This window comes from Bos indicus x Bos taurus, chromosome 4 (assembly GCF_003369695.1).
Source record: "Bos indicus x Bos taurus breed Angus x Brahman F1 hybrid chromosome 4, Bos_hybrid_MaternalHap_v2.0, whole genome shotgun sequence".
NCBI lineage: Eukaryota > Metazoa > Chordata > Mammalia > Artiodactyla > Bovidae > Bos > Bos indicus x Bos taurus.
Window position 1 is genome coordinate 106,866,383 of NC_040079.1, and position 14,787 is coordinate 106,881,169.

The 14,787-nt window shown below is 38.3% G+C and overlaps 1 protein-coding gene across 1 annotated transcript; it reads left to right on the top strand.

The window, feature by feature from the left end:
- The first annotated feature begins 774 nt into the window (after nt 1-774).
- On the top strand, nt 775-14,314 carry PDK4 (pyruvate dehydrogenase kinase 4). Its single transcript, XM_027540118.1, has 11 exons — nt 775-1,443; nt 2,440-2,581; nt 4,199-4,270; nt 5,013-5,197; nt 5,371-5,457; nt 5,920-5,997; nt 7,762-7,838; nt 9,831-9,929; nt 10,116-10,226; nt 10,509-10,622; nt 12,101-14,314. Exons 1-11 carry the CDS (start codon nt 1,329-1,331, stop codon nt 12,242-12,244), a joined length of 1,224 nt encoding a protein of 407 aa, XP_027395919.1. The 5' UTR covers nt 775-1,328; the 3' UTR covers nt 12,245-14,314.
- Nucleotides 14,315-14,787: the final 473 nt, after the last annotated feature.

Consider the following 14,787-nt stretch of genomic DNA (forward strand, 5'->3'; position numbering starts at 1 on the left):
GATTGGGGGCAGGAGGAGAAGGGGACGACAGAGGATGAGATGGCTAGATGGCACCACTGACTCGATGGACCTGAGTCTGGGTGAACTCCGGGAATTGGTGATGGACAGGGAGGCCTGTCGTGCTGCGATTCATGGGGTCACAAAGAGTCGGACACAACTGAGCAACTGAAGTGAACTGAACTGAATATGTCATAATGTGAGAAAAGCCATATTTGGAAGAAGGAGTGAGGAGAAGCAATCAGGGAAGATACCTTGTAGCACATAGGTTGTGCTGGACATTTACTAGTGTAAAATAGTCTTAGGCAAAGATTTGGATAAAGGACATTTCATACAGAAGGATAGAGTGGCAGTCTCTGATGGAAAGGGGGAAAAGTGAGTCAAATTGACAAGTTAATCCCTTTTGAATCTTGTTTTTAATTAAAAGAGTTAAGCCTAATGGAGGGAATGTTTTACTGGAAGGAAACAGACTGATGGCTTTTTTTTATCGCCACAAGGAAAAATAACCCGTTCTTTGGTCTGTTCCTCAAGTTCCAGCAAAAGGAACTTTCAGTTCCCGACCTGTGCCATTCACTGATGGAGAAAACGCAGGAAGAACTCCAGGCTGTTGATTCTCTTCGCTGTCCAATAGCAGAGCAGCCCATACTTTTGGACAAAGCTGATAAGTTACTGTAAAAGGCCCGCTCTGAGCAAGGACCAATGATGTCTCCGAAAGCAGATTCTTGGAAATAGTTTCTGGCCAGGAATGCGTGACATTGAGACAGCCGTCTCTGGTAAACAAGGACGGGTCTGGGCTGGCCACCAGCCCACGCTCTCCGGAGTCCTGTCCCAAGGGTCTGATCTTGAGTCCCCGTACCTCCTGACGTCCGCTTGGGCTTCCTGCTATCCCCTGACACCTGACAGCCTCTGGGGGCCAGGCCCCCGCGACCTGGAGGCGGGACCCAAAGTACTTTATCTGAGCCGACTGGCGCAGCCCCAAGTTCAGGAAGCTCTCCAAGTCCCAGTGACTCCTCCCCTCTGGGGCGGGTGCAGGGTTGGGGCGGGGGAGTAGGGGGACCTGCAGGGAAACAAATAAAATCTCGGGAGGCGACGGGAGGTGACAGGACACGAACTTGAGTCTCAAGCCACCTACGGCTCCGCAGACTCACTGGCCGACTCCTCAACCGCGAAGCCCCACCGCCTCCCCGGAACCTCAGCCCAGGCCGGGGCGCACGAGGCCGCTGGCCCACCTGCTCTCCCTGCCCGGACGCGTCCCACCCCTTCTGCGGTCCCAGGTCAGCCTTCACCCCACAAACCAGCCCCAACTCCGGCCCGGGACGGTGGGCATCAAGATGAAGGCGGCACGCTTCGTGATGCGCAGCGCTGGTACCCTGATACCCCGCGAGGTCGAGCATTTCTCGCGCTACAGCCCGTCCCCGCTGTCCATGAAGCAGCTGCTGGACTTCGGTGAGAGGGGATGTAGGGCCCGGGAGGGTCTGGGGAGCTGCCTCAGCTTTCAGACCCGGTATAGGGAGGACTCGTTAACTTAAAACAACCGGGGTCCGCTTTCCCGCGGAACCCTGGAACCTCGACGCCAGCACACTGTTTTTCTTAGATCTGCCTCCTTTCTGACAGTCCAGTTCAAGGCCACTTGCAGCCCCGCTGATGCCTGCCGGATAGTCTGAGCTCACCCTCCTCCTTCGGTCCTAAGCTTTCAGTCAAAAGACTTTTTGCCTCCAGTCATCATTTAACAATAGTGAAACTTCCCTTTTTCCCTAAAGAGGAAACGTTATCCCCTCCTTCATCGCATATTACTTCTTGGAGAGGATTACTTGTATTATTAAGTAGGCTTGAATTAATTGCTATTTTAACCTCTAGCCACCCTCCACAGGGTTCATCTCTCTGTAGTCCTAACAAATTTCTTTGTTTCTTTACCTTTATCATTTTTCTCTATATTTGCATTACTGCTGAAAATATTTGCAAACTTTCGGCAGAAAAATCTTATAAAGAAAATTTCAAGCATTTAAATATATTATTATTTATCACTAGTCTGTAAACATCAGGACATCCTCCTCCCCACCCCTCCCACCACCCCCCTCCCAACCCCAATCTTCTTAATCCAGCTTCCTATCTAGAACTCTGAATGATGTGGTCTTCTCGACCTTGTAGTTGGATTGAATCCTGCACTCTTTTAGAAATACTAAGAGCCTTGGGATATTATGACTTCTTGGAAGTGAATCCTCATCAAAAAGAGAAAACAGTAATTCTCATATTTGGTCACTTTTTCTAAAAGAAAGAAAAAGATAAAGAAGATGCTTACTAATGAATTATAAGTAGATGCTTAATTACTATTGAGGGTGAAATAAAATTTTGTAATATATATGTGTGTGTGGATAGTTAATGCTACTCAAATATATAATTTAGGTACATGTTTTTGAAAAAAATAAATGTTGTTTATTGCAGGTTCAGAAAACGCATGTGAAAGAACCTCGTTTGCATTTTTGCGACAAGAGTTGCCTGTGAGGCTGGCCAATATCCTGAAGGAAATTTATATACTCCCTGACCGACTAGTAAATACCTCTTCAGTGCAATTAGTTAAGAGCTGGTAAGTGGTGAACCATTCTGAAACAGTCTCTAGTTTTAAAACAGTTATCTGAGTATGAATTCTTACAATGTATTAAAATCTTAATTTGAAAACAGGTGGTCTGAACCTTAACTACTTAGCAAGATGTAAAGAATTTTCTGTTAATCTAGGGTAAGTTATCCTAAGGGCAGTTATGAAGCTGATAAAGTAGATATTTTCACAATATAATTTTTACCTCTAGAAGAAAATATGAAAAATAATCAACAGTTACCATATTTGTGTTTTAAATCATAAAAGAGTTTGATATTGCAAAAAGAATCCTATCCTAGAAATAGATATGGAATGACTACTATTTAGAGAGGGCCTAAAATGTCTTGCTGGCATTTGGCTATTACTATTCAGAAACTAAGTGGAGAGTCTGGCTAGAATTAAAAATTTGGGAGTATTCTGAATAAAAAAAAAGACATCAAAGATGGGGGCTTCCCTCATAGCTCAGTTGGTAAAGAATCGGCTTTACCAACTTTACCGCTTTGGTAAAGAAGACCCCGGTTCAATTCCTGGGTAGGGTAGATCCACTGGAGAAGGGATAGGCTACCCACTCCAGTATTCTTGGGCTTCCCTGGTGGCTCAGCTGGTAAAGAATGTGCCTGCAATGCGGGAGACCTGGGTTCGATCCCTGGGTTGGGAAGATCCCCTGGAAAAGGGAAAGGCTACCCATTCCAGTATTCTGGCCTGGAGAATTCCATGGACTGTATAGTCCATGGGGTCGCAAAGAGTCAGATATGACTGAGCAACTTTCACTCACTCACTCACTAATCTTCATTGCTTAAAAACCAACTAATGAAGCAGCCTCTGGATTCAAATCCCAGCTCTGTCCCTTCTTAGTTGTAAAAATCCTTGGTTAGTATCTCTATTATCTCTAAGCCTCAACCCCCTCCCCCCGTCTATTTTGGAGGAGAATAAAGATGATGCCTCAAAGGGATATTTGGGTGCAATTAAATGAGGTAATCCATGTACAAAGCACCGAGAACAGTGCCTGGCCCACAGCCAGCACTCAGTTCAGTTATGATCTCTTTTTCAAAATAAACACTGAGTTAGGGAGAGTACATAACCCAAAGCAGCAGATTTTCGGAGAACAGAGCCAGGTTATTCACCGAGGCAGATATATACCAGACCTTCGCCCTAACCCACCTTCTGCACAGCTCTCTGTTTATTGATTTAAGGAATATATGTATTATACAGTCATTAAACAGCTGCAATCTGAAACACAGACTCAATCCCTAGTATGTACTGCTGCTTTCAAGACTTCTACTCTCCTATGAACGCAGTAGGAAAAAAGCATGAAGCCTTCCCGTAAAAGTTGTTTCTAAACGATTTTGCTATAAAAATAAAGACTCCTGACAAACAAAACAGAAAACTGACTAGTGATCTGGGATAGTTAAAATTTTAAGTTATTAAGTTGAGGGTTAAATCGTTTTCTTTTTTCTAAGACATAATGTTTTCCAAATGTCTTGGAAGAAAGTTTTCATTTTAAATATACTTTCTCTCTTCAAATCTCTTGAAAGAAGCAATCTATTTTCAGCCACCTGTAACTGACTATTCCATTTTAAAACTTAAAACACACCTATTGCTTTGTAGGTATATGCAGAGCCTGATGGAGTTGGTGGAATTCCATGAGAAAAGCCCAGAGGACCAAAAGGCATTATCAGAGTAAGTGTTATGCATTAGGACAAGTGTCTAAAATTCTGATTATAAACATCATATTATTTTTTAGAACTTAAAGGATAATTTATAGTATTGTCCTGAATAGTAAATAACTACCCCCTTACAAATGACAAGTTTTGGCTTGCTGGTTTTTAAAAGTAATAGAGAACAATGGCATGGAACATGATTCTGAGAATGAAATATGTAGAGGATTTTTTGGAAAAGGAACTCTATTTTTATTATAAATTTAGTATCATGATCAGATTTGTAGAAGGACTTCCTATCACATAATACTAACGCATGACAGTGTCACTGGAGGGTAAACATTTTTCTTTCAGAGTAACTGACAGTTTCTAGCTATAAGATTCTTTTCTAAATCTGACAAGAAATTTGAAGTTTCTTTCACAATGGCATTTTAGAGCCATATCCAATCTAACTTATTTTTTTAATTATTATTTTTTAAAAGAGAAGCCTTAGTGAACAACTAGAATGAAAACACCAGTCACAGACCTGGTATTTTCACATGCAAGCTAAAAGCAAAATAAATCTATTTATGAAACTGTCTCCTCTACTGTAGTCAAAGAATCTGTAGTGAGAATTAAATAAAGCTTCATCCAAACATTTTATCATTTGATTTGTTTAGATGGGTACTTGTAAAAAGCTTTAACCTTCTTTGAAGTAATCTAAGAAATATACATTAATGAAACTTACTTGAACCTCTATTAACCATAAATGTATTTTGGCTTAGTTTTGTAGATACTCTCATCAAAGTTCGAAATAGACACCATGATGTAATTCCTACAATGGCACAAGGAATCCTAGAATATAAAGATGCCTGTACAGTTGACCCAGTCACCAATCAAAATCTTCAGTATTTCCTGGATCGATTTTACATGAATCGTATTTCTACCCGGATGCTGATGAACCAGCACAGTAAGTTAGCTCATCACGACAGTCATGATACATATAGGGATGGGTGGAGAATGTAAGCTGTACTCTAACTAGATACTTCACTACTTGGTGGGTCACATTCTTTCTCAGTGGTAGTTCTAATCATTATTATCCTGATTTTTATAATGATGCTCTTTGTTTTTATTTTTCAACAGTCCTTATATTTGGTGACTTACAGACAGGAAACCCAAGCCTCATTGGAAGCATTGATCCAAACTGTGATGTGGCAGCAGTGGTCCAAGGTAATTTGTAGGTTTCTGCATTTCCCTTATTGAAAATGTACACTATCTGATTGATAGTAATGTACACTATCTGAAATGTACACTATCTAGTCAGTTGAGGTGACTCTCTGAATGAATTCATATTCAGAGTATTCCTTTTATGTTTTTATAAATTCTGTAATGAATTTTGAGAGTCAAGTATTTAAATATTCATTATAAAAAATCCAAACATCAGTAGCTCATGTGCCACACTCTCATATATCGTATTTGATCTTTGACGTGCACATATTCCTATAGCAATAGCTATAACTTAAACATTGTCATTTTTTCCAATAAAATATTAAAAAGGTATTTTTAATATACATAAACCTGAACTCTAATGACTATTTTAGGTAAAAGGTAGTGTATACACTGATGATCACTTGAAAATTTTACTTGGCATAAATTCACTTAATCATTATGAAAAACACACTTCCATTCCAGATGCCTTTGAGTGTTCCAAGATGCTTTGTGATCAGTATTATTTAACATCTCCAGAATTAAACCTAACACAAGTGAATGGTAAGTTATAAATTCTATATATTTTAATCTGTAGAAAATTCAGTCTTCTCCCAGTATGATTTCTTCCTGTATATACAAAGCAATTTCTGTGTTCCTTTTTTCCCTTCTGAACTTGCCTAGAATTTTTACCCTTTTTTTTTTTTTTTTTTTTTGAAGCCAAGGCTCTCTTTATCTCAACTGGAAAGTTCCAATTGAGTATATTCAGTTGCTAAAGACAATTCATAAAGAAGAGTGGTTTGAGCAGATAATGTAGGATTTAGGGCAGCAGCTAAGTTCCAGTATCCTAGATCAAAGAAAGATTGCTAAGTTCAGAATGTGGGGACAAGGCAGGCAGAGTAGGAGGAACCACTTGGTAATGGAGATATATTCCTAAGGAGGTTACTTATCAGACCTGAAAACAAAAATACTTTAAATTGTACTATAAGAAAGAAGCCAGTCATAGAAGGACAAATACTATGTGCCTGCACTTATATAAGGTATCAAAAATCGTCAAGCTCACAGAAGTGGAGAGTTGAACGGTGGTTGCCAGAAGCTGAAGAGGGGAAATGGGGAGCTGCTATTCAGTAGGTATACAGTTTCAGTTATGCAAGATGAATAAGTTCTAGAGATCTGCTCTACAGCACCACTCTTATAGTTAACAACACTGTATTGCATAGTTAAATATTTAAGGTATATCTCATGTTAAATGTTTTTACCAAAAATTAAAAAAAATTTTTTCATGTAAGTATACACCATGGTTTTGGAAGCAGAACATACTTCAGAAGGGCTTCCCACACTGCCTGAAGTAATTACAGGATGAGTGCAATGCACTATTTTTATCTTATCCCATAGTTGCTTCTCAAAGCAAGACCATACACTTAAATTGGAATAACCTTCTCCTTGCCACTCAAAGAAAATATCTTTTTCAAGTAATCATTATACAGGAACAATATTTGTTGGTGGAGAGAATTTAAATCGAGTTGCTCAAATTAAGAGTACCCTAGCTCATGGATTTTGGAAAGGGAAATGGAACTGATGGCTAAACTAAAAGTAGGAGTGGACTGAAAAATATTTCTCAGCATTAACAGAAATGTTGCATAATACTTGCAGATAAACTGCTTGAACTGTTTGCTGAAATAAAGAGGAAATTGTGCCAGACCTTGTTTTCAAACTCTGCCAAGGCCTGAAACACTGAAGAATAATACTTTTATTTTTCTTTTCAGAGTATTATGAGGTTTTTGTTTCTGTTTTCTGTAGCCTCTTGGTGAAATTTAAGCATAGTTAGCCTATGGGATTTTATGTTTAATTCACAAAAATCGAGAATAACCAGATGGGTTATTTTCCCATGCATTAAAAATATGAAAATTATAGCTGCTGCTGCTAGCATCAATTTTGATGTTATTGTAGACTTTTACATTTATTTTTCTTATTTCTTAAAATGCATTTAATTTTAACTCTGCAAGTGTTCAATACACAAGTTTTGAAAGTAGAAATAACTAATCCATGTAATCTAATTTAGAGCATCCTCATTTTACATTTATTTGGCTTTATGTACAGAAATGCAAACATTAAATCATAGAGCACTAAGAAGCAACTGTAATAACATTTTGAAAATAAGCCAGCTGTGTTTACTGTTTGAAAGGGAAGGTTCTAAAGTAGGATTTTAGAGGAGGATGGGGAGTATCCCAATTCTGTTCAAATCTAAAATATTAATCAAATAGATATGACAATATATTTTATGAAATATTTGTTTCCCAATTCTAAATGAGCTTAATTTTTTTCTAGTAAAATTTCCAGGCCAACCAATTCATATTGTGTATGTTCCATCTCACCTTCACCATATGCTCTTTGAATTATTCAAGGTAAGACACTTCACAATAATTGCATTTTTAAAAAAAGTTCACTGGTTACATTTTTATTTCATTTATCATCCTCTACTGAACAGGAGCCTCACTCTCTTCTCCCAAGCATGCTTCTGTGTTCTAATAGAAAGAAGCTACAGTTAATGTTTGAAAGGGTACATGCAGTTCCTCGTAGCATCAACATGTATTTGAGAATGTACAATATGACCCACTATGTCACGCTCCCTGTTCCCATTATATTCAGGTGTCCAACAGAGCACTAGTTATTCATGCATTCATTAAGGAAGGTCATAGGGTGAATGCTTCAGTGACCGAGGCCTGTTTACCCACCCCTATGGCCGGTCCAACTCCAAATCCAGAAATTCAGGTCCAGAATTACTGGAGGTGGCAGGGCCCCCGTCTATGACTAGAATATATTCGGAGGACAGTCAGCTCTTTCAGTGATCTACTTTAATGTGAATGTACATCACCTGGGAGTTTTGCTAAAATTCAGATGCTGTGGGTCTGGGATTGGGCCTGAGATTCCGAATTTCTAATAATCTGACAGTTGATGCTGCTGGTCCACGGTCCACACTTTCATAGCAGGACAGTACGGTGTGTGTGTGCTAAGTCACTTCAGTCCTGTCCGACTCTTTGTGATTTTATGGACTGCAGCCCACCAGGCTCCTCTGTCCACGGGATTCTCCAGGCCAGAATACTGGAGTGGGTTACCATACCCTCCTCCAAGGGATCTTCCCAATGCAAGGATCGAACCTGTGTCTCTGGCATCTCCTGCATTGTCAGGCAGGTTCTTTACCACTAGAGCCACCTGGAAGCCCAAACAGTAGGACAGTGCTTCTCAGACTTTAGTCTGCATTACAGTTACCACAGGCCTTGTTAAATATGGGTTCTTCTGCCTATCTCAGAGATTCTGATACCCTGGACCTGAGAATGTGCGTTTCTAAAAAGCTCTTAGAGGATGTGGCTGTTATAGGTCTGCGATAGTCAGGTACTAAGGATCAAATCCTGTCCCAGGTTCTAAGCCCACACTAAAACTCTATCCTTACACCAAAAGATAGAAAAACACTTGAAGCTTTGTGACGGTTCCTGAGTCTCCTGGCCTGGAGAGGAGGAAGCCTTAAAAAAAAGAAATGTGAAATCTGCCTCTGATATAACTCAGAGAACCCACTATTTCCTAACTTATTCTAATACTAGTGCAATGAGGTATTGATTGTACTACAAGCATGTGATCTATTTTATTTCACTTCAGCTAATGATTAGAACTTAACATTGTTATATAGAAACCTGAAAGCAGATAACCCAACAGAAGGGTAGGAGAAAAATGGGTAAAATAAACCAAACTTTGTATGAAATTCATCTAGCTGTCTGAAAACTTATTTGGGTTTCTTTCTGTTAAAGGACAAAGACTCTTTTTTGTTGATTTGATTTACTTTTAAATTGAATGGTTCAACTCATAATAGTTATTTTGCCATCATAGGTAAAAGTTAAGATGATAATCAAATGCAAATTGAAATTTAATTTAGAATTATTTACTATCCTTTAACATAGTAACAGCATTTTCCCATCAAATTTTATAAAAGCCAATAAATTGGTTCAATGATTCACTGTTTATTTGTTATGTAATAGTCTTTGGTGCTAAGATGTAAAATGTAATGGAAAGTCAGAAAAGAAAGAGCCAGGAAATGGACTATAAAAACCAATTTCTACATTTAAATTAAGCTTACAAATAAGAACTTGACAGCTAGCAGAATTGTTTTTCCATTAGACATTACTCCCAAGAGCTATATTACATGATAAATGAATATTTTTCATTATACATCCTGCATGACACATTCATAAATGGCTATTCACAGAGCTATTTTACTCCTAACTTAAAAAAGTAAAATAAGAACTTTGAATTACCCTCTGTGCTTTCATTTTAAACATAAAAACAATTATTTATTGTCCCTCATCCTTCTGCCATTGAATACCTTGTGGTTTTGTTTTCTTTAGAATGCAATGAGGGCCACAGTTGAACACCAGCAAAACTGGCCTTCTCTGACACCAATTGAGGTGATTGTTGTCTTGGGGAAAGAAGATCTTACAATTAAGGTAACTATTCTGTTTTGTCTTTTGAGTCCTTCTTAAGAGAATTTTTAAAAAGGAGTCAATAATAATAAAGCTCTCTGCTTTGAGCTACAGATCAAAGTCATGTATACCAGGTGAAGACAAGACATTTTTGTATAGACAAATATACATTGTTTTTAGCATATAGCTCTGATGACTTGTTTGTTTAAGATTTCAGACAGAGGAGGTGGTGTTCCCCTGAGAGTCATTGACCGTCTCTTCAGTTACACGTACTCCACTGCACCAACGCCTGTGATGGATAATTCCCGGAATGCTCCGCTGGTAAGACCAACTAAATGGCTAAGTTCACCCCAGCCACCTAGTTCTAAATGTAGAGGAAGGATTACAAGGATGTATTTAGGCAAGTTAATCAGTTTAGTTAAACTGGGCATGGGGGATATGAGAAGGAATGATAAAGCCAACTAAGAAACAGTTATCCAAGGGGTTTCCTATTGGAAGCAGAAGATATGTGTCTAAGTTCTAGGACATCAGTATCAGGGAATACATTTTGTATTTCTATGATTGTGTTCACTTCTTTGTCAGTAACTGATCTTTCCCTTCCAGGCTGGTTTTGGTTACGGCTTACCAATTTCTCGTCTCTACGCCAAGTACTTTCAAGGAGATCTAAATCTCTACTCTTTGCCAGGATACGGAACTGATGCTATCATCTACTTAAAGGTAAACTTTAAATCCAATATTAAAAAAAAATCATATTTCTGAAAAGATTGCTTCTGAGTTCTATGGTCCATGGTGAATACCCCAAACTGAGTGAGCACAAATATTGACCAAAAGCCATTACATTTTATGTTTGGTATGTGTAAATATACTGGTTAATATTTAGTATGGTAATATGCCAAAAAGGAAGTGAGGCAACCCTACCTGCCTCAATGAAGCAAAATGGTTTCCCAAGAAACGCAGTAGTTTCTGAGTGAGGAAATGCTCACGTGAATTTTTCAAGGCAGCTTGACATCTGTGAGAATAGCTGTAGTTTTGTTTTACTTAGGTTTGTGGGAAATGCATATATGCTAATAATGTTTCAGCCTAGAAGACAAGATACTCTAGACCTTAAGCTGACCTTATTAGAAATCCAGGGGGAGGAAAGCTGACAGCTAAGAAGCTGTCAATGGGGTGCCTGGCACTTCCTGTTTAAACTTTAAAACTCAGTACATGTTTTTTCCATTTGTGATAAAGCCTCAATTTATTTGTTAAGGTCACTGTCCTGATTCTGGTTAATCATTTGCCAACTAGTTCAAATGAAAATACATTCACAGTCATTAGCAACTAAAACATTAAGCTTCCAGGCTCCTGTTTTGCGCAAGGGAAGTATTTACTACATGGTCATAGGACACCTGAAATAGTTAATGTATTCATTTCTTAAACAGTAAAAATGTCTTCAATGTATTGAGAAAGATTAATGTATTATAGATCTACAGTATCAGACTTTAATAGATCAATAGTATCAGGTTAGGACTCTCACTTTATTACATATACAGACATTTTGCCTGGAAAACCTATTTGTCTATTTTTATTCAACTCTATGAGAAGGAAATGGCAACCCACTCCAGTATTCTTGCCTGGAGAATCCCAGGGACAGAGGAGCCTGGTGGGCTGCCGTCTATGGGGTCGCACAGAGTCAGACACGACTGAAGCGACTTAGCAGCAGCAGCAGCATGCCACTAGCAATATCCAGATAAGGGGCATGTGTAACTACTGAACACAAATACTGTTCCCTAATTTATTTTGTTGTTCAGTCGCTAAGTCGTGTCTGGCTCTTTGTGACCCCATGGATTGCAGCACGCCAGGCTTCCCTGTCCTTCACTTATCTCCCAGAGTTTGCTCAAACTCATATCCACTGTGTCAGTGATGCTATCTAACCATCTCATCCTCTGCCACCCTCTTCTCCTCTTGCCCTCTTAATTTATAATTGTATATATACTGTTTCAGCCCCTATAGGGTATAGATAATATTTATTTTTCAATTTTCTTTCATATAGTGCCTACCATACCATGGACTCTTGAGGTGCTTTTATTACTAAATTAATTAAAAGAGTGTATTTGAATGTTTGAATGCTTACCTCTGAGTTTCTTTTGAACAATAACTTTGGGTACAAATTACGCAACGAATAATTTCTCTGGTTTGATTTTTCCCTCTTTCAGGCTCTGTCTTCTGAGTCCATAGAAAAACTCCCAGTCTTTAACAAATCAGCCTTCAAACATTATCAGACGAGCAGCGAGGCTGGAGACTGGTGTATCCCAAGCAAGGAACCAAAGAACCTGGCGAAGGAAAAAGTGGCTGCGTGAGGAGGGACTCGCGGACACGCTAAGGGATCAAAGTGGGTCTGTGCCAGGGCTGCTTCCTGAACGTTTGCCCATGAACTCTCATTTCCTCAAAAACAAGCAACAGCAACAAAAACTCCTTGATCCGAACACTGATGTGACCGGAAGAGAGTTCCTTTCTGTGACCCAGGCGAGCACAGTGCAGGACCGCAGGACTAACGGCTGGCCAGCTCTTCATTCTTCTAACTTAGAATAATGCATGAGTTTGTATCAAATCCTGAAGAAGGAATAAGCCTGTTTACCATCAACAAAAAGGGGAATGAGGGAGAAGGGAAGATGAAGGCTAGCAGTTTCAACCGACTGATACTTTAGGCCACTGATTGATGTCATCAGATATTGGTATTTACGGCAGTACTTTCCTGCCACTCAAAGGATGAGGGCTTATTTTATACTGTATGATTAGAAATGTATGTAAACATGTATTTCATGCATTTCTAGACATGAAAAGTCAGTGACTAAAATAACATTTACTTTGAATGAGGACACATGAGCCAACACGCTTTATTCAAAGTTGCAGCCAAGGCCTGGGTCTATATAAAAACTCGGAAGAAAGCCCCTTCTGATAAATACAGTGCCTTTACTATGTTGCTTTTCCTGTTCACACCTCAGATAAGAGGTGAGCACTTATTGCAAGGTGCATATGTCTTGGTTGAATTTAAAATGTGCACTGAATTCTGGATGTTGGCAGTTGGAAGGGGAGAAGAATTGCCAAAGTGATAGCAAAACCTCACCCTTCTTTGAAACAGAAGTAGATTGGAAAAACCAGTATTAGGGAAAGATATCAGGCATTCAGAATCTAACTCAGTAGGAAGGGCTGTTCTCCACCCTGCAGTGGTGGAAATCCAAAGGCATCTATTTTCTAGGCTTAAAGAGATATATATTTTTATATATTTAATTATGTTCTCTACACTCCACCATTAACATCTGATAAAAATTTGTAATTAACAAATGGTTCAAGAACATTGGAATTTAAATACTTCCTGGAGTATTTTTAACAAATAGCCTGCGGGTAAGAGGTTTTCACGCTGTGGATGGGTGCTCTCATTTCTAAATTGTTGTGAATGAGAGCTAATGCATGAAAGCCGTAAAGCGTACGCGTATGGCACTTTGGGGGAGTTCAGGTGGAATGTGCAGGTGGACAGGGCAGTCTAGCACATTCCTCTCGGAGACGAAACGAAGAAACACAAGGAAAGAAGGAAGGAAAGAAGAAAGATGGAAAAGGAGGATGGAGGGAAGGCGAAGGCAAGCATCTTGCTATATTCCCCATAAATTATTTCAAGAAATGACCCATATTATCATGGATAAATTATTGACGAGGATGAATTGGTGTTTTTCAAAACAGTATGGTTTCTTTCAGTGGTTTTTTCACTCTTACAAGATAATAGGCTTTTACAAGATAATAGACTCTTTTGTGAAACCGGAATATTAAAAAAAAAAAAAAAAAACAGCTAGCATTTTCTGTTTTGTAAAATAATGAGTACCATCTATATGTTGGATTTAACATTTGTGTTTAATTTTCTCATGGCCTAGTGTTGTGGTGCTTCTGGTAGTGGCCACAGAAGGCTCAAACAATTTGCTGTGGATTTCAGATTTTATCATCAGAAGTCCTGGAGGTGACTTTCTTGATTATGGGACTCTGGCTCATGCATTTATTGACTATATACAACTATTTGCAATAGAATATTCGATGTTTCAAAAATCTAAACATTTTTGCATGTAAATATTTGTGTTTACCAAAAGAATTAAAGCAGTTGATTAATAGTTACCCAAATACTGTGAACTGTCTTTAAGACACTAGAGAAAAAGAAATGTTGGTATCTCAGTAACACCAAATGTGTAAATGGAGCTCTATAAAACAGAAATAGTCCATATTGGTATTTGTGAAATCGTGGAAGAGCTTTAGGATCCTAGTGGATGGAAACTGAATGTTCAGGCCCACTTAAATTATTAATGTATAAATTGTGTTTTTGTGTCTAGGTTATGTACAAAGAAATGTGATAATTTTTATAATAAATATTTTTTATTATAATGATAGATGTAATCTTTTAAAGTGCTTTTCTTAAATTAATGGAAAATACTAAGAAGAATTTGAGGTAAAAGTTTTCCTCACTTTACATCAAACTTCATTTATATATTGGTTTTGGAAAAACTTAAAATCTTAATTTTTAAATGAAAGATAAACACCTTATAGCATTCCAGAAATTTCTGATTGTCCTTTGCTTTCTTGGTTATGCCCCAATAACACATAGAAAAATATATGTTTATCTACATGAATAAATTAAATAATCAGTTTTGTAATGCATGTATTCTCTATATTTTTGGGATAAATCTACTTTAAAGTCTCACTTAGTGACTGTACTTGCAAATACAGTAGAGTATCAAAATAATTGCCTAGATAATTTAGGTTCCCAAACAATTTATAGATTAAATATATGAACAATAATACAGTAGCAATATGACCGAAGTACTAAATTAAGTGATGACATGTTTTATCTTTGTTAAGTTCA

What these genes read in the sequence shown, in the direction of transcription:
- PDK4 (XM_027540118.1), top strand. Translation starts at nt 1,329, where the DNA reads ATGAAGGCGGCACGCTTCGTGATGCGCAGCGCTGGTACCCTGATACCC. An exon ending in AAGAAGATCTTACAATTAAG is followed by an intron (nt 9,930 to 10,115) that starts GTAACTATTCTG and finishes TGTTTGTTTAAG; the next exon opens with ATTTCAGACAGAGGAGGTGG. An exon ending in ATGCTATCATCTACTTAAAG is followed by an intron (nt 10,623 to 12,100) that starts GTAAACTTTAAA and finishes TCCCTCTTTCAG; the next exon opens with GCTCTGTCTTCTGAGTCCAT.